At 41.4% G+C, this 22,153-nt stretch overlaps 2 protein-coding genes across 2 annotated transcripts; both read right to left on the bottom strand.

The window, feature by feature from the left end:
• Positions 1-285: 285 nt before the first annotated feature.
• On the bottom strand, positions 286-4,952 carry LOC139940586 (uncharacterized). Its single transcript, XM_071936921.1, has 2 exons — positions 4,865-4,952; positions 286-3,941 (listed from the first exon to the last, which is right to left on the bottom strand). Exon 2 carries the CDS (start codon positions 3,939-3,941, stop codon positions 3,054-3,056), a length of 888 nt encoding a protein of 295 aa, XP_071793022.1. The 5' UTR covers positions 4,865-4,952; the 3' UTR covers positions 286-3,053.
• Positions 4,953-7,660: 2,708 nt separating this feature from the next.
• Positions 7,661-8,158, bottom strand: LOC139941191 (uncharacterized). Its single transcript, XM_071937685.1, has one exon. It carries the CDS (start codon positions 8,156-8,158, stop codon positions 7,661-7,663), a length of 498 nt encoding a protein of 165 aa, XP_071793786.1.
• Positions 8,159-22,153: the final 13,995 nt, after the last annotated feature.

Here is a 22,153-nt window from a genome sequence, read left to right as displayed (position 1 = left end):
ATTAGGAGGTTCTTAAGATTTTACGGAGATTAATTGTGGTTTGTTTAGTGTCATTCATTCACTGTTATGGTTTACGAAATGATATCTCATCTCCACAAAGATAACATACTTTAACGGTCTGCAAAAACGTCATCACCTTTATTCTCATACTTACAATGTCCAGTTGATATTGGCACGAATGAAAGTATACAATTAAAATAAATGTTATGTGCATTTTCCCTTTTTTTTTTTTCTATTTTTTTTTTACATCTAATTAGTGACATCTTTATATGCCCAGCTATTGTCTATAATTCTTGTGTTAATTAGTTACCCAGTTGTTGATCTATTTCCTTTATTATATTTAGCTACTCTTTTAGGGGCGTGGCAACAACCACCGACTTAACCCGAAGCGAGCGAAAGGGCCGAAGTTAATACCAATATAATACAACATTGAAAATGAATAATATTATGTTACTTTCTCAATAATAATGTGCATAAAGTGAGTTCTTTATTGGCCTACATGTCCATCTATTGTCTAAGACTATTTGATTAATTGTATTATAGTAATTGACATATCTCTCAAATTATCTTAGTTCCTATAACTAACAAAGCATCCAATATACTTTTTTTTCTAAACCCTGTACATAAACAAATCTCTTAGATAGGTGAACATTTCTATGAAATCAAGGAATTTAAGTCCCCATGACATTGCGCTTTAGCTCAATTAACCAAATATTTAATTATGTTCAAACATCAACTGGCTTTTCCCATCATTGAAAGGTTTGATTTCCCCTCACCGGAAGATTAGATGGCCAATATTTCGCGCTTCACTCTTCCCGCCATAACTCACAATCTTTTAATCTTTTAGAGAAAATGCTGCACAGTGCTGAAAAAGACGTCGGACCGAACCACTAGGCACTATAGACCGATCCAGTAGGCTCCGCCCACAACGCACGTGTGAGCAAGAACACGTGGGGCTCTCCAATGCCTTTCTGCACAACTCTGCCGCGCGCGCCAAGCATACGCGCACGCATGTCGGACCTTAGTGTCGGACCTTCGTTGCGTTGTGATTGGTCAATACGCAATGGGGCGGAGCTTAATGGATCGGTCTATTGCTCTTGTGAGTCTGACCAGCCATGCAGACTGACCCATCTTTAGTTGTTTTGCTGCATCCAGCAGCAATACACTTGGTCGGCATTGCCGGAAAAATGCAAGAAAACAACTTTTTCGAAACGTACAAACTCAATGACTTGGACTTGCATGTACTTTGCACGTGTGTTTATTCTACGCATCAAGGCAAAGTCTGCCTCGATTGACGTCACAAAAGGGGTAGGCGGAATCAAAACCCCAAACAACTTTTTTTTAAACATATAAACCGTGACAAACAATTACTCTAAAAAAATGTTACTGTTACTAAACATAATTATACTCTTATGTTTGAAAAAATAAGAGTTCTATTTCCAGGTGACTTTAAGATAACATCATTTGCCAAATAAATCTTATTTTAAAACAACAACAATCTGAGCAATTAACCCCGCAAATCTTAGCTATTAATTATGATGAGCTTTGGATAGCAAAAAGAATTTTGTGATAATGTGTACAGTTAAAGAATTTTTGTACTTGGTACTTTGTACGACACGAAATACAATGCAACAGATTTACATGGTTTAAAGATAAAAATGCGTAACGCAGTAAACCGATTTAACACCAGGAAATATGCATAATTATAGTCAGTTTGCACAGTCGGGGCTATAGGCGATTGGGATGGCGGGGCGCATTCAGACGTGGTTCCATTGTTCTTTTCAACCAACCAAAGCAATGCATTTGGGGAAAGGGTGATTGTCTTTCTGGGAACCGTCATTGAATATTCTGCCACCGAGGAGTTAAGATAGATTGTATAGTTTCGCAAAATTCCCTCCCTCCCTCCCTGGGGTTAATGGAAGGGTCAGGGTATTACGGAATACGTGGTACAGATTGATATGACTGATAATCTTACAACTTACACTTAAAGCGGTAAGTTTAGGTTGTTCCTATAAACAAGAAGCTAATAGGCATTGTAGCCTGTGAGGAAGTGGTAAATTAATTTATGTGAATTGATATGGATAAATATGGTGGTAATAAAATGATGTGATTGTATATAAAGAAGTAGATTAATTTGGTACCTTCTTGGCAACTCGCTGGAAGTGGAAACCTCATTGACCCGGAGTTTTCTCCAGTCAATGAGTGCATTTATAATTATAATAATTGTAATTAGTCTGGTACCTTCTTTGGCAAATCGCCGAGAAGTGGGAACCTTTGCGGATTGGAAATTTACCGTTCGCAAAGTGAGGAATTGGGACCCTTTGTGAATTGGTCGCAAAGTGTATTATAATGGGAACTGGTATACTTCTTTATGAGTGTGGATATCACTGGATGGAATTAAATAAAGGGAAATCCCTTATATTATTATGAATTGGCGTTTTACCACCGAATTCAGAGTACGGAATAAATTAACTCTTGGCAGAGTTCACTACAACAACAAATCCTTGTGTACGGTATATTTATCAGGTGGTAATGATAAGATAAAGCTTCCCTTAAAGTATTACTATAGTTGAGGTGCTGTACTTTTTCTTTTTCTTTTAAAATTAGTAAAACAATGTCACACAAATAATTTTCTCCTCAGGATACGACACCACTTTAGCATGTATTCAACGTATTAACGTGACTCTCCTGAAAACATTGCTCTTTGATTTTAAAAAAGAAAATGACAATCACAAATTAAGCTAAAACTTCTATAATATTACATAAAATTAATCGTCATCCATAGTGAGTAAAGGGATTTATTTCATGGCCAAAAACGTGATCTATGAAAAGCATTAAAAACCATTTTAAAGGGAAGGTATACATTCATTGGTAATCACTTTAAAATTAATGGCAATAAAAACCTGCGGTTAGAAGCCTATAATATGCATAAGTTTTTGATAGAAAAGGATGCTAGCTTTATATGCTTCAATACGTTTATGGATTAAAACAATCAAACGGTTCCCTAAACAAAGTTTGCCTTTAAAGAACATGTGTGCTAAGATGTGAGTTGTTCAGTTTGGCAGTAAACGCTGAGCGAAAACCTTTTCATAATAAGGCATTGATGCATCAGTGCAACGGAGGACATCGTCAGGCAACGAAGACCGGTCGGGCAGATCTGCAGGTTTTCCGAATGAGGAGCTGTTGAACGATCTGCTGTGATACCCCCATACTTGATTCCCTTTCAGTACAATATTAGAAGCCATCCACTGCTCGGCAGTCGCATCCCCGGCCTCCCACTGAAGACACTTCTCATCAAAGGGAAGACCAACCTCCTTAAAGAGGGCTGATAGGATGCGTTTGGGGTCAGAGAGGAGGTCATCTGCATCTATGATGATTGCCTTAGGATCGTGAACCTCTCTCACATGCTCCAGCAATTCGACCAATTCACGGAAGAAGAAACCTGGAGGAAACATCACGGGGACAACTTTATCAAGTTCAAACTCGTGCGGAGTGAAACTCTGGTACAATTTCTTCCAAGATGCGAAGACTTTGAGAGGATGACGGATAAGAAACAAGTGACGGTAATCTTTCGGGAGAAACTCCAGTTTGTCTACGACAGTAAATGCCATGTCTTTGCAGAAGACCAACTTTTTGCCAGTGTGAGGAGCTTCAAGTTGCTCCTTGACAAAACCAAATGTAAAGTCTGAGACGTCACTTCCTCCCGTGTATGTTGTCCTCCTGTCAGCTTCTTCGTTTAGAGCTGCTACTGTTGCTCGATGAGTAGCATCTTGTAGTCCCTCGGGCCCGAACCAGTGAGCGTTGATATAAGGCTCGAAGATTATAGTTGAATCCTCACTGACACAACTCATAAGCTTAGTGAAGGCAGTGGAGACAGAACGAGGCACCGCCCACATCAGGAGCCGAACCTGTTCCGACGAATTGACATTGGAGTCTGCCATCTGTAATAGAAATGAAATGCTTTGTTCCGAGATCATTTCGATCTCATCAGGGGGGGGGGGCGTTAGGAAGCGGAAGCTGCAGTCCCCCCTTCCCATCCCTCGTTTAACCCCTCTTGGAAATCGACGTGTTTTACTCAATACTTCAACCAGTAAAAGAACGTTTGATAATTATTTATCTCAGAATCTAAAGTTAGCTCGGTTCATAGCGATTGAAATAGCAATCCGAATTTCGACACTATCACAAATTCGCAACGTTAAAATTCGTAAAATTTGAACCATGACTAATTTCTGTGAATAATTCGCTACGAAAAACAGCCTTGTGACATCAAATTTTGCTTCGCATTTGCATTTGCATGAGCTATGAACCAAGGTTGCTTTTGAAAAGAAACTATTTCAAGGTTTATACAAGATATTGTGAGCGTGTTTGTGTAACCATGACCGGACACCAAAAAAAACGTCTGATCTCAAAAACTCACTGAACCGAAGCAAACCAAAGTCGAGGAAAACGAGTGGTTTACCAGATTCAGTACGTGGCAAGAGTACAACTTTCCTAAAAACATTCTTTTTTTTCTAAATTACATAGGCCTATTATACTAGGAGTATAGTCTTGACGATTTCACTAATTCAAGGTATTTGCTTTAGTAAATAGTAGTTGTTCAATACTTCAGCGGTATTTGTTTTTCTTGTTAAATCCGTTATTATTGATACTAAGCCCAACTGTGTGAGCCACCAACTTTGGTTGCAGTTTGGCGGTTAACAAAATACACGTAGTACGCCACCGCAGCAAACAACCGAACTCTCGGAAAATGCTTACAACCAACACCCAACCCTCAACACACAACATGAATTACAAATACACACATCATGTAGGTGACTATTATTAGGCCGCCCACGAAACATTTGCAACTTTTTGAACTACTCACCTTTGAAAGAAATCGGTGACTTGACGTGAATGATACGTGCGCTCGAGGGAAATACAAACGCTGAAAGAAATAATAAAGGTGTGTTATTTTTGAGTGCTCAGTGAAATGAATATTAAACCTATATTAAACCTTTTGTAGTTGCCGGTTTGGGTCAAAGCACCAAGGTCAGATTCCTTTGCTTTACTAGTCTTGGCCCAAGACTATGGTGGGCTTGATTCTCGATAGTGTACTACGCGCAGTTGTAAATCGCCAAAGCGCGCCCGCTACGGTATGATTTAGTTAACTGGGAGCTTGAAATCTAGACTACACTGGCATGTATTATGGCTTTGTCAGCCTACCGGGATACTAGTACACAAACTTCAAATAAAACAGGCTTGTGAGACTTCTTATTAGAGAACACAATAGCTTTATTTAATAACTTAACTTACGAGACTTAGGTAAATTAAGGACGGAGACTCCAACCTCCCAGGCCAGCCTAACGGCTACTGGCGATCATAGGCCGCGCCCTGCCCCCGATTTCACGAAACTCATCGCAAGTAGTGACGCATCGTAGGGTTTGCGATGCGTCGCAGACCTATAAGACACTACGCGGCTGCGACGAGTTCGCAACTTACGACGTGTAACCGGTCGCAACTTGCACTTGCGACGCGTCGCAGCGCTTCGTGAAATCGGGGGCTGGTCTAAGTACTATACCCCGTACTTAATTAGTATTCATAATATTACTACGCCATCATACGAAAAGTAGTCCCATAACACAAGCTACCATAGTCTTAGCCTGAACGACTGACGTCATTCTTCGAGGCTCGTGAATAACGCCAGAGACCGGCCAAAAACCGGCGTATGGTTTGACCTTTGACCTCTCATAGAGATACACACAAATTCTACACCAACATTCCAAGCAAGTACCGTATCCACCTAGCCCTGGCGACCGACTATAAACCGGCCTTTAGATTTTCGTGAACATTTCCTATTTTCTTACGATTTTTCCTCCACGATAAACACGGAGCCGCCAATGCCGTGTTATCATAACTAGAATCATTACTTCACAGTATTGAGGAGGCTTCCAATTGTGTCGGGCTTCATCTAAACACAGGAAAAACGAAGACTCTCCTCGTGAATATTCCTCCAACATCCAGTATACAGACTCTTGATGGTACGAAACTTAAAACTGTTTCAGATTTCAAATACCTCGGTTCGTCACTACCTGACTCATTCCAAGATTTCAAATGCAGGAAAGCGCAAGCATGGTCAGCATGTAACCAATTAGATAAGATCTGGAAGTCTGATCTTGACAGAGCTATCAAAATCAAGTTCTTCAGGGCCTGTGTTGAAAGCATCTTGCTATATGGAGCCGAAACATGGACAACAACACAAAAAATGAATGATCGCATCAACGGTTGCTACACTCAACTGCTGCGTAGAGTTCTCAACATCCACTGGCGGGACCATACTACAAACAGGGAGGTTTATGGCAATCTACCACCACTTTCCGAGACCATAATGCAGAGACGTCTCCAGTTTGCTGGCCACTGTTTGCGAACAGCGGATCAACCTATATCGCATCTGGTCTTCTGGAATCCCCCTGGCGGACATCCAAATCGCGGCAGGAGGAAAATGAGCTACACTGACACCATCACCCGAGACACAAATCTCAATCAAAACGAGACTCAACAACTCATGAGGGACAAAGCAACCTGGCACCACTTCATCAAAGCTGCTTCTGCTATTCCGTCTAAGGACGACGGATGATGATGATGATGATGTTATCATAACATAAATGACCCCGGGGTCAACTAATACATTATGTTAATTGATTACAACGATCGTACGCTTGGTCTGTTGGAAAGCTGAAGCAGAAAACAATGAAAAAGTTAACACAGCGCTGCAAGATTGCCAAGACTATGGTAGACTGGGCCCCTAGACAGGTACCAGCTGTTCAGATCCAGTGATTCCTTTGGGTATAATGATAACATTGGATAAATGCAGTGACAGAAAGCTACCGTAGCTGGGTTTGTTTTGATTGGTCTGACTCACCTCGATTGGCCAATCAAAACACAGAAATGGAAAGCTTACTTTCGCTTCGGTCGTCCGCACGTGTGTGTCCACGTGTGTGGTAGTATGTATACAGTTCATGCATGGTGGATACGTAGCCCTATATAGGACTATAATAAACTGCGCCAATAAAGTATCTAAACACTTACAAATAGTCAGATTTATCGGAACCTGAATTAGTATGCCAAAGAATAATTATTCATTTCTATTCACCGTTAATTTCTGCACATTTTGACACATCTTATGTTGCGCTACGATGTTGTTGGGTGGATTTATGGGCACTTGAGTGGCTTAAGGTCGAATTTCAAAAGTTGCAAAAGCCCCTATTCACCCCAATTCCAGAAGGGAACTCACACAAGCCTCACACACAGACAAAATCAAGACAAAAGACACAAACTCGTTTCGTTTACTTGACCATGAAATTTATGGCCGTATCTTTAACTCTAAAACTGCTGATATCCTGTCCTCAATACTTGGTGTGTCCTCCATCACTGTTAACGGCAAGGAGTCGTCTTCTCATACTCCAAACGAGACATCTGATCTGTCCCTGGTCAATCCCCTGCCATTTCCTGATCAGGATGCGTCGCAATCCCTCGAGAGTGGTGTCAGGCTTGATGGACTTGTTATAATAATAATAATAATAATACAAGGTATTTATAAAGCGCTCTAACTAACAGGGGAAAGTACCACAGCGCTGTACACACAAAATAAACAAAGAGCAAAGAATAAATAAAAGCTAGCAAATCAGGTGAACAGGTGGGTTTTGAGAGATTTCTTGAAGGCTGCTAGTGAGCTAGAGTGGCGGATGTTGTGAGGTAAATCATTCCAGAGTTTGGGGGCAGCAGCGTAGAAGCTTTTTTCACCAGTAGTGGTGCGTGTTTTGGGGATGGCAAGTAGTCTGGTGTCAGTAGATGACCGGAGGTATCTGTTAGGTTTGTACAACTGAATGAGATCCGTTAGGTATGAAGGCGCAGAGGCGGTATTGAGACATTTGAAGACCAGGGTAAGTATTTTAAAGTTGATACGGTTGGAGACTGTCAGCCAGTGAAGATCGTGAAGAATGGGAGTGACTCTGTCATATTTCTTGGCCTGGTAGATCAGTTTAGCTGCACGATTTTGGAGCCGTTGAAGGCGTTGACAGTCAACAGATGATATTCCATAGAGAAGAGAGTTAGCATAATCGAGACGAGACGTTACAAGGGCTCTAACAGCAGCATGGCATGTGGGCTTATCAATGTACATTCTTATCCGAGAAAGGTTGCGTAGACTGAAATTAACGGATCGGCAAATAGAAGTGACTTGGTCGGACATCCGCATGGCCTGGTCAAACTCCACTCCAAGATTTCTGATATTCGTGGAAGGCTGGATGATTTGTTCACTTTCTTCTGCTGCAGAAGTCACACTCCGGCGGCCACTCCTTGGCAGGTTGTCCACATTTCCCTGAGCTTGGTAGCCATTCCACCATTTTACTGACCGTCGCTGGTGACGTTCCAACTTGATGAGCTGCAGCTCGAATCGACATACCGGCTTCTATCAAACCAACGATCCGTCCTCTTTCCTGTTTTGTCAGTTGAGCCATCTTTCCTGTTATCTTGAAACACCTTTCCCTGTCTTACCATAATCAGGGATTCTGGCTCTTAACCCATTGTGTTGTATGCCTCCCATCTTTGACCCCTTTGCTTGGTTACTGACAATTATTGCTGATGTTCATCGCAACCGATTTATCCAAAACGCGACAAACAAATCATTTATAAAGGGCGGGCAAAAGAAACGCTGATCTTGCTCGTCACAATACAACGATTTAGCTTGAATAGGGGCTTTTGCAACTTTTGAAATTCGACCTTAAGCCACTCAAGTGTCCATAAATCCACCAAACAACATCGTAGCGCAACATAAGATGTGTCAAAATGTGCAGAAATTAACGGTGAATAGAAATGAATAATTATTTTTTGGCATACTATTTCAGGTTCCGATATATCTGACCATTTGTAAGTGTTTAGATACTTTATTGGCGCAGTTTATAACACCCCTTACACGTATTCTGCCTGCTCATTAGTTTAGAGCGCGTCACATGACATGTCTTAGTTTTGCTAGACGACGGCCGTGTGATAGTGCGTCGGTTTGCCGTGCGCTAGTCCGAAGAGACTAGCACACGGCGTGCAGTACCCAGACGTCCGTTGAGTGTACGATGATGATAAATTAATAGTCTGTAACCATTTTGGATTGCACGACACTACATGCAGCACAGTACACGTTTTTGCAATCTGTATTCGCGTCGTCCGTGGATCGAGGCTTTCGCCTCGGGAAAATAGAACGCTCCGGGGATCACCTCGGGAGTCATAGTTTTAACCATGGCAATCGAAGCAGTCAATATTTGTATACTACGTGTAGCTCTATGGTCATGCTCTATTTTTAACCTTGGGTGATACCTGCTGACCTAAGATTTTTAACAAGAGACGTCAAGGAATCTTTGGTCAGGGGACCAGACTACCATAAAAGTGGCGCGTAATGCATTGTATGTATAACAATGTGAAAGGGTTGGATTAGAGAGCAATTTTACATGAGACACTAAAGTGACGCAGCCCAGTGAGTGCATTACATCTTCGCATCCAACTCGAATCTACAGCTGACTATTATGGCGGATTCACTCTCTATGAAACGTGCCTTTCTGCTTGTCGTTGTCTTTTGTTTTTCCGGATGGATTTACTTCTTGGCCAATTATAACAACTTTATTATGTCAATATCAACAATTGAGCATCTTACGAGATCGTTGGTTGTAACCGATGTAGCTTCTTCGAACACCATCAAGAAAACCGGTAAGAGGTCATTTACAAGCGTATAATAAGACCATAATAATATTATTCTGGTTTTAAAAGCGTTCTAAAACTCACGGTCCAAGGGCCCTATTAGATTTACACAAGACACAACTAGAATTCAGTACTAGTTAAAACACTGGCTGGGCTGTTTTCTGTACCTTTCGGTTTGGCAACGAGGGATGTTGGTGGAGTTACTAAGATTTTAAGATTAACATATAGTAAATCAGTTTTTCAGAGCTGCAGCCGATTTTACGAACCTGACACCAAATGTTCTGTTAAAGTGCATTTAAAAATTGTTGTCTTGGGGGGTCGTGAGTTGTCGGTATAGTGCGACCCGGGTCACGAGATAATAATGAAAAAAAGATGGACAATTTGCATGACATAGATATTATATTTTTTTTAAAAAATTAGAAAAACGAATAAAATACTCATTGTCGATTAACTCAAAACAGGAAGTTCGTTTTATTTATTTCTCATCAAACTGTACGATTTTTTTAGGTAATTTCTCATAGGTAATTTCTCACTCAAATAATTATTAAAAGCCTTTTAATTGTTAAACATCTGAAAGCACCCACAATTTGTGTAACATTAACAAGGATATTTTTTCTTTCATTTTTTTTTTTCTTGCAACTTTGGTGACCGATTGAGTCAAAATGTTCAAAGATTTATTGTTTAATGCACGTGTTGGGATGGGGGATACACCAAGTGATAAAACTTGTATTTGGCAATGATATTGCTAAGCGTGTCCAGTGCCCCAAAGGGCAAGTATAGGCGATACAATGTTACATTGAGACCAGTTACATTTCATAGCTTAGGTAGAGGGCAGTGTGGTGGTCCCCCCATTATGGCGAAAATAATATGTGTACAAACTTCTTCCGATAGCGCCCTCTTTTGAAACATCCTCCTAATTTCCCATTATTGGGAATCGAATCTCTAGCAGACAGTCTCTGGGACACCTTCACGTATACGGATGGCGCAAGTTTAACGTTTGCTCAACCCCAAACTCTGACCCCCACCCCCCCCCCCCCCCAGCTTAAGGCCCATTCACACGAGCGCTGCAAACGAGGGTCCCTGGTTAAGGGCGCCAGCCGTCTGTCACCTTTACCGCGTGCGATTTTTTAGCGAGCATTCACACGACACTTGAGGCCCATTCACACGAGCGCTGCAAACGAGGGTCCCGTGCGATTTCATAACATCGATGTTATGAAATCGCAAATCCACGTCGTGTGAATGCTATGTATGTTACGAAATTACCTGGGTCCCGTGTTGTTCATAACACAGATCGAGACCTCCTCCAAAAAATCGCATCGATGTTATAATCATGGGGAGCCATAGTCTGAACCGAATGCCTGCGATCGTAACGAGGGACCGCTGCGTTGACACGTGTAGAACTATGGAGGAAGAAATGGGCGAACTATAGCATGCATATACATGTACATGTACATACACGTGATGTATATCTGCTCAACGCTGGACAACGATCCGTTTGGCTAGGTTTTGTGGCCGGATGCTAGACCAGTCCAAACCTTGAAGCAAAAACATCGTTCAATCGGAAGCAGAATACGTCTTTTGGCAAAGCTTTGCGATGTTTTAATTCACCATTTGTTATGTCTCATCAATAATTTTATATCTAAAAAACATTTCTATTCAACAATGTAGCATTTTTAACGTCCAAAAAGTTATTTGAATCGTGTTTTTCTTTTTTTAACTTCGAAAACGTAACCCCCTTCCCGCCGGCCGCCGGGATGAGAGTTACGTTATCGCAAATGTTTGAAAAATATTCTACATTTTATGTGACTTAAAATTAAATTGATTTCAATGAAATTGATTTATTTTATTCCTTTTAACTGTAAGGTTTTTGTTTTAACTCAAACCTCTTGCTTGTAGACTTTAGTCCATGCAGTCAAGCCTACCCAAACGCAAACAGAAGGGGTAGCTGGGGTGTCAGTTTTTTTAGCCTTGTGCCCTCAGGGTGTGGTCGACCCTGCCCCTTTGCGAGCCTCGGGTGCAGCTGCCCAACTGTAACTACCCGATCAGGGCCCCTACCCAGGGTTACGGGTGCAGGTGGTCTCGCACCTGGCAGCAGATGATGAGTCTTGTTTACTCACAACGGTGAAATAGGCGGAAGAGGATTGCATCCCAACGGCTAACGCTACACAAGGTTGCCGGACTGCATGCTAAACGAAACGGCTCTATGAGGCGCATTGTAGACAGTCCATCCTGGCAAGTGGGATCCTTGAAACCGTGGAAGGCTCTGTTCCTGGTCCGGTGGAGATTCTCACTTCCCAACCCCCCCCCCCCCCCAACTCTCCTTTCCACGATATATGCAGACACCATACGAGAATTATGCGTTGTTCTACTAGACCTTCCCAAAATCGAAAGAGAACGACCAAGAAAGGAAACACTAGCATCACCTTCCTGCTTTCAAACATCCGTAAGCTGGTAGTTGCTGACCGAGTGAATGCTGTTAGCAACATTGATCATCTTCGGAGGAGGCATTGTTGTCTGGCCCAGGATGGGTCTTGATGTATCCCGCCTAACGGAGCATGAACCTGCTGACCAGGAAATTATGTGGCTCACTACAACAACACAACGTGGCAAACTCCTCATGGGCACTGTATACCGCCCTGGCTCACTACCTGGCTCTGATGATAGCATTATCCAGTATCTTGATTCCAACCTTGATCTTATTCAACAACAACACAAAACATCCACATCTGTCATTCTGGGTGACTTTAATGTCCATCACCAAACATGGCTGTCCTCAAAATCTCCAACAGACAAGGTTGGAAGAACCACCGAGCAGTTTGCTAATGTGCATGGCCTAGTTCAACTTATTAAAGAACCAACTCGTGGGGACAATATCCTTGATTTAGTCCTGACCGATATGGAGGAAAGCCAGTGCTCTTGCTCTGTTATTGCACCCATCGGCACTTCCGATCATAATACTGTACTCTCATCAATTCCTGGCTCCATCTGGAAAGAAAATCCATCACTACGAACAGTCTGGCAATACCACAAAGCTGACTGGGGTAGACTTCAACACGACCTGAAGAATGCTGATTGGAACTCTGCTCTAGGTACAGAAGATCCGGAGAAGGCTTGCTCAAATATCACTGAGATAATTCATCGAGCAATGGTAAGACGAATCCCACACACTAAAACTACACGTCAACCCAATGGTTCAGCATGGTTCACAGAAGATTGCCGTAAAGTCATCACTCAAAAGGAAAAGGCATTCAAGCGATGGAGACAAGATCCCACCAATGTCACAAAGCATGCTGATTTTATCAATAACAGAACTCTTGCGCAACAAACCATCAGGCGAGCAAAGGCTGCTCACTTCAAGGTGATGAGGGATAAACTTCTGGAAAACGGAAAAGATAGAGATTGGTGGTGGACAGTTCGGCAACTCTCTGGGACTGGAGGTCATACATTTCGATGAAATGCAATCTCAACTGTTCCATGATCTCAGATGATCCATCACCCGATATCCAGGACCGTACTGCCAAACACCTCAGCCATGTGAATTTCAGGCCACGGGAGATAAAAAGAAAGTTGCACAAGCTGGACACGAACAAAGCATCAGGCCCAGATGGTATCTCTGCCAAGTTTCTGAAAAACTGCGCTGTAGAACCATGGAGGAAGGAGTTGAAGGAGCTCGAACGACCCGCAACACCGCAGAGTAACAAAAGAATACCCTGACAATGCCCCCGTCTAACCAGTGGAAAAAGATAGGAGACCTCCAGCTGGACGGCCGATTAACGAGCAGGATTAGATTTCCTTGTACAGAACGTGCGGTACCGCCGCTCTGCACCGTTGCCTTTGTGTAAAGTTGAATCATTGGAGACAAGAATTGTGAATACACACGTTTTCATTTACCATTAGTGGTGTTTTACTGAAACATCATGGCATATTTTTTCATTTTTTGTGACTTTCCGGTCACTAGCGATGGTTCAAAATTTGGGTATAAGCACGAGAGGGTGGTTGGTATTCAATTGTGTTTTTCGATTTGGTGAGCACAAGTGCACACAATTTTTGTTTTTCTGTGTTATATCCATACGACATACTTCACCACGGTTGAGTGAAGAACCAAGTGCGCACGCGCAAACTCACATACGCCAGGTCGCGAGATATATAACAGAACAGACGTATGAAGCTAAACCACCAACTACAACCATGCACGTTCTATGGTAACTGCCGCTGGTTCCCTGTTTCAACATTTGGTTTATGAACAATGTAGTGCTGTTGGAACCAGTGCTTGCTTAGTCTCTTGTCCGTGTCGTTTCCTCTTCATCAGTCAAGATGAGAAGCATCACAATGGGAAACCACACAACCATACACAAGTCAATGGGAAACTACACAACCATACACAAGTCAATGGGAAACTACACAACCATACACAAGTCAATGGGGAACTACACAACCATACACAATGCAATGGGAAACTACACAATCATATACAAGTCAATGGGAAACTACACAACCATACACAAGTCAATGGGAAACTATACAACCATACACAAGTCAATGGGAAACTACACTACCATACACAAGTCAATGGGAAACTACACAACCATACACAAGTCAATGGGAAACTACACAACCACACACAAGTCAATGGGAAACTACACAACCATACACAAGTCAATGGGAAACTACACAACCATACACAAGTCAATGGGAAACTACACAACCATACACAAGTCAATGGGAAACCACACAACCATACACAAGTCAATGGGAAACTACACAACCATACACAAGTCAACGGGAAACTACACAATCATACACAAGTCAACAGAAACAACACAACCATACACAAGTCAATGGGAAACTACACAACCATATACAAGTCAATGGGAAACTACACAACCATACACAATGCAATGGGAAACTACACAACCATACACAAGTTAATGGGAAACTACACAACCATACAAAGTCAATGGGAAACTACACAACCATACACAAGTCAATGGGAAACAACACAACCATATACAAGTCAATGGGAAACTACACAACCTTACACAAGTCAATGGGAAACTAAACAACCATACACAAGTCAATGGGAAACTACACAACCATACACAAGTCAATGGGAAACTACACAACCATACACAAGACAATGGGGAACTACACAGCCATACACAAGTCAATGGGAAACTACACAACCATACACAAGTCAATAGAAACAACACAACCATACACAAGTCAATGGGAAACTACACAACCATATACAAGTCAATGGGAAACTACACAACCATACACAATGCAATGGGAAACTACACAACCATACAAAAGTTAATGGGAAACTACACAACCATACAAAGTCAATGGGAAACTACACAACCATACACAAGTCAATGGGAAACTACACAACCATACACAAGTCAATGGGAAACTACACAACCATTCACAAGTCAATGGGAAACAACACAACCATATACAAGTCAATGGGAAACTACACAACCTTACACAAGTCAATGGGAAACTACACAACCATACACAAGCCAATGGGAAACTACACAACCATACACAAGTCAATGGGAAACTACACAACCATACACAAGACAATGGGGAACTACACAGCCATACACAAGTCAATGGGAAACTACACAACCATACACAAGTCAATAGAAACAACACAACCATACACAAGTCAATGGGAAACTACACAACCATATACAAGTCAATGGGAAACTACACAACCATACACAATGCAATGGGAAACTACACAACCATACACAAGTTAATGGGAAACTACACAACCATACAAAGTCAATGGGAAACTACACAACCATACACAAGTCAATGGGAAACAACACAACCATATACAAGTCAATGGGAAACTACACAACCTTACACAAGTCAATGGGAAACTACACAACCATACACAAGTCAATGGGAAACTACACAACCATACACAAGTCAATGGGAAACTACACAACCATACACAAGACAATGGGGAACTACACAGCCATACACAAGTCAATGGGAAACTACACAACCATACACAAGTCAATGGGAAACTACACAACCATACACAAGTCAATGGGAAACTACACAACCATACACATGTCAATGGGAAACTACACAACCATACACAGGTCAATGGGAAACTACACAACCATACACAAGTCAATGGGAAACTACACAACCATACACAAGTCAATGGGAAATCACACAACCATACACAAGTCAATGGGAAACTACACAACCATACACAAGTCAATGGGAAACTACACAGCCATACACAAGTCAATGGGAAACTACACAACCATACACAAGTCAATGGGAAACTACACAACCATACACAAGTCAATGGGAAACTACACAACCATACACATGTCAATGGGAAACTACTCAACCATACACATGTCAATGGGAAACTACACAACCATACACAAGTCAATGGGAAACTACACAACCATACACAAGTCAATGGGAAACTACACAACCATACACAAGTCAATGGGAAACTACACAACCAGCGTTGTAGCCACGGTAGGCGTCGGTGGGTGGGCCCGCCCGGCACTGACAATTTCCGCCTGGCACTTCAGCTGAAAAACAGACTGCCGCCCACCACAAAATTTCCCGAAAAATTTAAAAAAAATGAAAAGTTTTGTCGATTTTTATCACATTGCAAGATTAAAATGTAATGTTTTTCGAGTTATGTAATTTTAAATGCAGTTTTTAATTTTTTGAGCCGGAATTTCGAGTAATAAAAATCTCAGACGTGTTTCACACGTAACTTGCCTCTTGCAGTGAAGTTTTCTTCGTGAAATGTGCCCCGACGTTTTTATTGAAACGAACTATAGCTAGTGCATTGTATAGAAGGCCAGTCTGACAGCAAGCAGTACATACGGACGCAGTGTGTGCTGGTACCATGTACATGTACATGAATCATGTACACCATGCACATGTGGTGTACAAAGTGTGGTGGACCATAGAGTGCACTACAAGTCTAGTCGTGGGTTTTTCGCGGGGATTTCACGCATAACATGTACATACAAACAGTATCGCCACACAACAGTACAAGGGCTGTGTAAAGTCTAGTGTACGAGTTCGCGTGTCGCGGATGTAGGCATGTAAACACGTTCGCTTCGTCCACACGTGTGACAGCGCGCTGGGTTTTTAACTTGAATGAGATCTGTGTAAATTTTAAGATGGCCTCGCAACGTACGGTAAGCTGGACAACTTTTTTGCAAAACGGGAAAAGATTGGAAGATGATATAAAAGTATCTCGTGCAGCTTCAGTTAGTGCTGATAATGAAACTGTACCTGAGACTATCGAGACAGTTACTCCACCTTCAAAGTTCAAGTTCAACTTCATCGCTGCAAACAGCAGAAAATATTTCAAAAAACAGTCCGTTCACAACAAATGCATCACAATTATTTTGTATTACCACATTTTTGTAATAACAATTATCATTATACTTAAAAATTGTGATTCTTGAATCTCACATAATGTGCATTTGGCACGATTGGAATGTTAATATTTAGCCCTGAAAACGATCCTTACAACAAAGTACGTGCGCACTGCTCGCAATTTCTGACCAAGTTTAAATTCAGCTGCGCCCACCACTAAAAATGTCCTAGCTACAACACTGTACACAACCATACACAAGTCAACGGGAAACTACACAACCATACACAAGTCAATGGGAAACTACACAACCATACACTAGTCAATGGGAAACTACACAACCATACACAAGTCAATGGGAAACTACACAACCATACACAAGTCAATGGTAAACTACACAACCATATACAAGTCAATGGGAAACTACACAACCATACATAAGTCATTGGGAAACTACACAACCATACACAAGTCAATGGGGAACTACACAATCATACACAAGTCAATGGGAAACTACACAACCATACAAAATGCAATGGGAAACTACACAACCATACACAAGTCAATGGGAAACTAAACAACCATACACAAGTCAATGGGAAACTACACATCCATACACAAGTCAACGGGAAACTACACAACCATACACTAGTCAATGGGACACTTCACAACCATACACAAGTCAATGGGAAACTACACAACCATACACAATGCAATGGGAAACTACACAACCATACACAAGTTAATGGGAACCTACACAACCATACACAAGTAAATGGGAAACTACACAACCATACAAAAGTCACTGGGGAACTACACAACCATACACAAGTCAATGGGAAACTACACAACCATACACAAGTCAACGGGAAACTACACAACCATACACAAGTCAATGGGAAACTACACAACCATACACAAGTCATGGGGAAATGGGAAACTACACAACCATATACAGGTCAATGGGAAACTACACAACCATACACAAGTCAATGGGAAACTACACAACCATACACAAGTCAACGGGAAACTACACAACCATACACAAGTCAATGGGAAACTACACAACCATACACAAGTCAATGGGAAACTACACAACCATACACAAGTCAACGGGAAACTACACAACCATACACAAGTCAACGGGAAACTACACAACCATACACAAGTCAAAGGGAAACTACACAACCATACACAAGTCAACGGGAAACTACACAACCATACACAAGTCAATGGGAAACTACACAACCATACACAAGTCAATGGGAAACTACACAACCATACACAAGTCAATGGGAAACTACACAACCATACACAAGTCAATGGGAAACTACACAACCATACACAAGTCAATGGGAAACTACACAACCATACACAAGTCAATGGGAAACTACACAACCATACACAAGTCAATGGGAAACTACACAACCATACACAAGTCAATGGGAAACTACACAACCATACACAAGTCAATGGGAAACTACACAACCATACACAAGTCAATGGGAAACTACACAACCATACACAAGTCAATGGGAAACTACACAACCATACACAAGTCAATGGGAAACTACACAACCATACACAAGTCGATGGGAAACTACACAACCATACACAAGTCGATGGGAAACTACACAACCATACACAAGTCAATGGGAAACTACACAACCATACACATGTCAATGGGAAACTACTCAACCATACACATGTCAATGGGAAACTACACAACCATACACAAGTCAATGGGAAACTACACAACCATACACAAGTCAATGGGAAACTACACAACCATACACAAGTCAATGGGAAACTACACAACCAGTGTTGTAGCCACGGTAGGCGTCGGTGGGTGGGCCCGCCCGGCACTGACAATTTCCGCCTGGCACTTCAGCTGAAAAACAGACTGCCGCCCACCACAAAATTTCCCGAAAAATTTTAAAAAAATGAAAAGTTTTGTCGATTTTTATCACATTGCAAGACTAAAATGTAATGTTTTTCGAGTTATGTAATTTTAAATGCAGTTTTTAATTTTTTGAGCCGGAATTTCGAGTAATAAAAATCTCAGACGTGTTTCACACGTAACTTGCCTCTTGCAGTGAAGTTTTCTTCGTGAAATGTGCCCCGACGTTTTTATTGAAACGAACTATAGCTAGTGCATTGTATAGAAGGCCAGTCTGACAGCAAGCAGAACATACGGACGCAGTGTGTGCTGGTACCATGTACATGTACATGAATCATGTACACCATGTACATGTGGTGTACAAAGTGTGGTGGACCATAGAGTGCACTACAAGTCTAGTCGTGGGTTTTTCGCGGGGATTTCACGCATAACATGTACATACAAACAGTATCGCCACACAACAGTACAAGGGCTGTGTAAAGTCTAGTGTACGAGTTCGCGTGTCGCGGATGTAGGCATGTAAACACGTTCGCTTCGTCCACACGTGTGACAGCGCGCTGGGTTTTTAACTTGAATGAGATCTGTGTAAATTTTAAGATGGCCTCGCAACGTACGGTAAGCTGGACAACTTTTTTGCAAAACGGGAAAAGATTGGAAGATGATATAAAAGTATCTCGTGCAGCTTCAGTTAGTGCTGATAATGAAACTGTATCTGAGACTATCGAGACAATTACTCCACCTTCAAAGTTCAAGTTCAACTTCATCGCTGCAAACAGCAGAAAATATTTCAAAAAACAGTCCGTTCACAACAAATGCATCACAATTATTTTGTATTACCACATTTTTGTAATAACAATTATCATTATACTTAAAAATTGTGATTCTTGAATCTCACATAATGTGCATTTGGCACGATTGGAATGTTAATATTTAGCCCTGAAAACGATCCTTACAACAAAGTACGTGCGCACTGCTCGCAATTTCTGACCAAGTTTAAATTCAGCTGCGCCCACCACTAAAAATGTCCTAGCTACAACACTGTACACAACCATACACAAGTCAACGGGAAACTACACAACCATACACAAGTCAATGGGAAACTACACAACCATACACTAGTCAATGGGAAACTACACAACCATACACAAGTCAATGGGAAACTACACAACCATACACAAGTCAATGGTAAACTACACAACCATATACAAGTCAATGGGAAACTACACAACCATACATAAGTCATTGGGAAACTACACAACCATACACAAGTCAATGGGGAACTACACAATCATACACAAGTCAATGGGAAACTACACAACCATACACAAGTCAATGGGAAACTACACAACCATACACAAGTCAATGGGAAACTACACAACCATACACAAGTCAATGGGAAACTACACAACCATACACAAGTCAATGGGAAACTACACAACCATACACAAGTCAATGGGAAACTACACAACCATACACAAGTCAATGGGAAACTACACAACCATACACAAGTCAATGGGAAACTACACAACCATACACAAGTCAATGGGAAACTACACAACCATACACAAGTCAATGGGAAACTACACAACCATACACAAGTCAATGGGAAACTACACAACCATTCACAGGTCAATGGGAAACTACACAACCATACACAAGTCAATGGGAAACTACATAACCATACACAAGTCAATCGGAAACTACACAACCATACACAAGTCAATGGGAAACTACACAACCATACACAAGTCAATGGGAAACTACACAACCATACACAATGCAATGGGAAACTACACAACCATACACAAGTTAATGAGAAACTACACAACCGTACACAAGTCAATGGGAAACTACACAACCATACACAAGTCAATGGGAAACTACACAACCATACACAAGTCAATGGGAAACTACACACCATACACAAGTTAATAGGAAACTACACAACCATATACAAGTCAATGGGAAACTACACAACCATACACAAGTCAATGGGAAACTACACAACCATACACAATGCAATGGGAAACTACACAACCATACACAAGTCAATGGGAAACTACACAACCATACACAAGTCAAAGGGAAACTACACAACCATACACAAGTCAATGGGAAACTACACAACCATACACAAGTCAACGGGAAACTACACAACCATACACAAGTCAACGGGAAACTACACAACCATACACAAGTCAACGGGAAACTACACAACCGTACACAAGTCAATGGGAAACTACACAACCATACACAAGTCAATGGGAAACTACACAACCATACACAAGTCAATGGGAAACTACACACCATACACAAGTTAATAGGAAACTACACAACCATATACAAGTCAATGGGAAACTACACAACCATACACAAGTCAATGGGAAACTACACAACCATACACAATGCAATGGGAAACTACACAACCATACACAAGTCAATGGGAAACTACACAACCATACACAAGTCAATGGGAAACTACATAACCATACACAAGTCAATCGGAAACTACACAACCATACACAAGTCAATGGGAAACTACACAACCATACACAAGTCAATGGGAAACTACACAACCATACACAAGTCAATGGGAAACTACACAACCATACACAAGTCAATGGGAAACTACACAACCATACACAAGTCAATGGGAAACTACACAACCATACACAAGTCAATGGGAAACTACACAACCATACACAAGTCAATGGGAAACTACACAACCATACACATGTCAATGGGAAACTACTCAACCATACACATGTCAATGGGAAACTACACAACCATACACAAGTCAATGGGAAACTACACAACCATACACAAGTCAATGGGAAACTACACAACCATACACAAGTCAATGGGAAACTACACAACCAGCGTTGTAGCCACGGTAGGCGTCGGTGGGTGGGCCCGCCCGGCACTGACAATTTCCGCCTGGCACTTCAGCTGAAAAACAGACTGCCGCCCACCACAAAATTTCCCGAAAAATTTTAAAAAAATGAAAAGTTTTGTAGATTTTTATCACATTGCAAGACTAAAATGTAATGTTTTTCGAGTTATGTAATTTTAAATGCAGTTTTTAATTTTTTGAGCCGGAATTTCGAGTAATAAAAATCTCAGACGTGTTTCACACGTAACTTGCCTCTTGC

This window comes from Asterias amurensis, chromosome 1, assembly GCF_032118995.1.
Source record: "Asterias amurensis chromosome 1, ASM3211899v1".
Taxonomy (NCBI): Eukaryota; Metazoa; Echinodermata; class Asteroidea; order Forcipulatida; family Asteriidae; genus Asterias; species Asterias amurensis.
Note: the sequence above shows the minus strand (reverse complement) of the source record. Positions and strands in the feature narration are given on the sequence as shown.

Excerpts from the sequence above, each read along its gene's own strand:
- LOC139940586 (XM_071936921.1), bottom strand. The coding sequence starts at position 3,941 with ATGGCAGACTCCAATGTCAATTCGTCGGAACAGGTTCGGCTCCTGATG.
- LOC139941191 (XM_071937685.1), bottom strand. The coding sequence starts at position 8,158 with ATGTACATTGATAAGCCCACATGCCATGCTGCTGTTAGAGCCCTTGTA.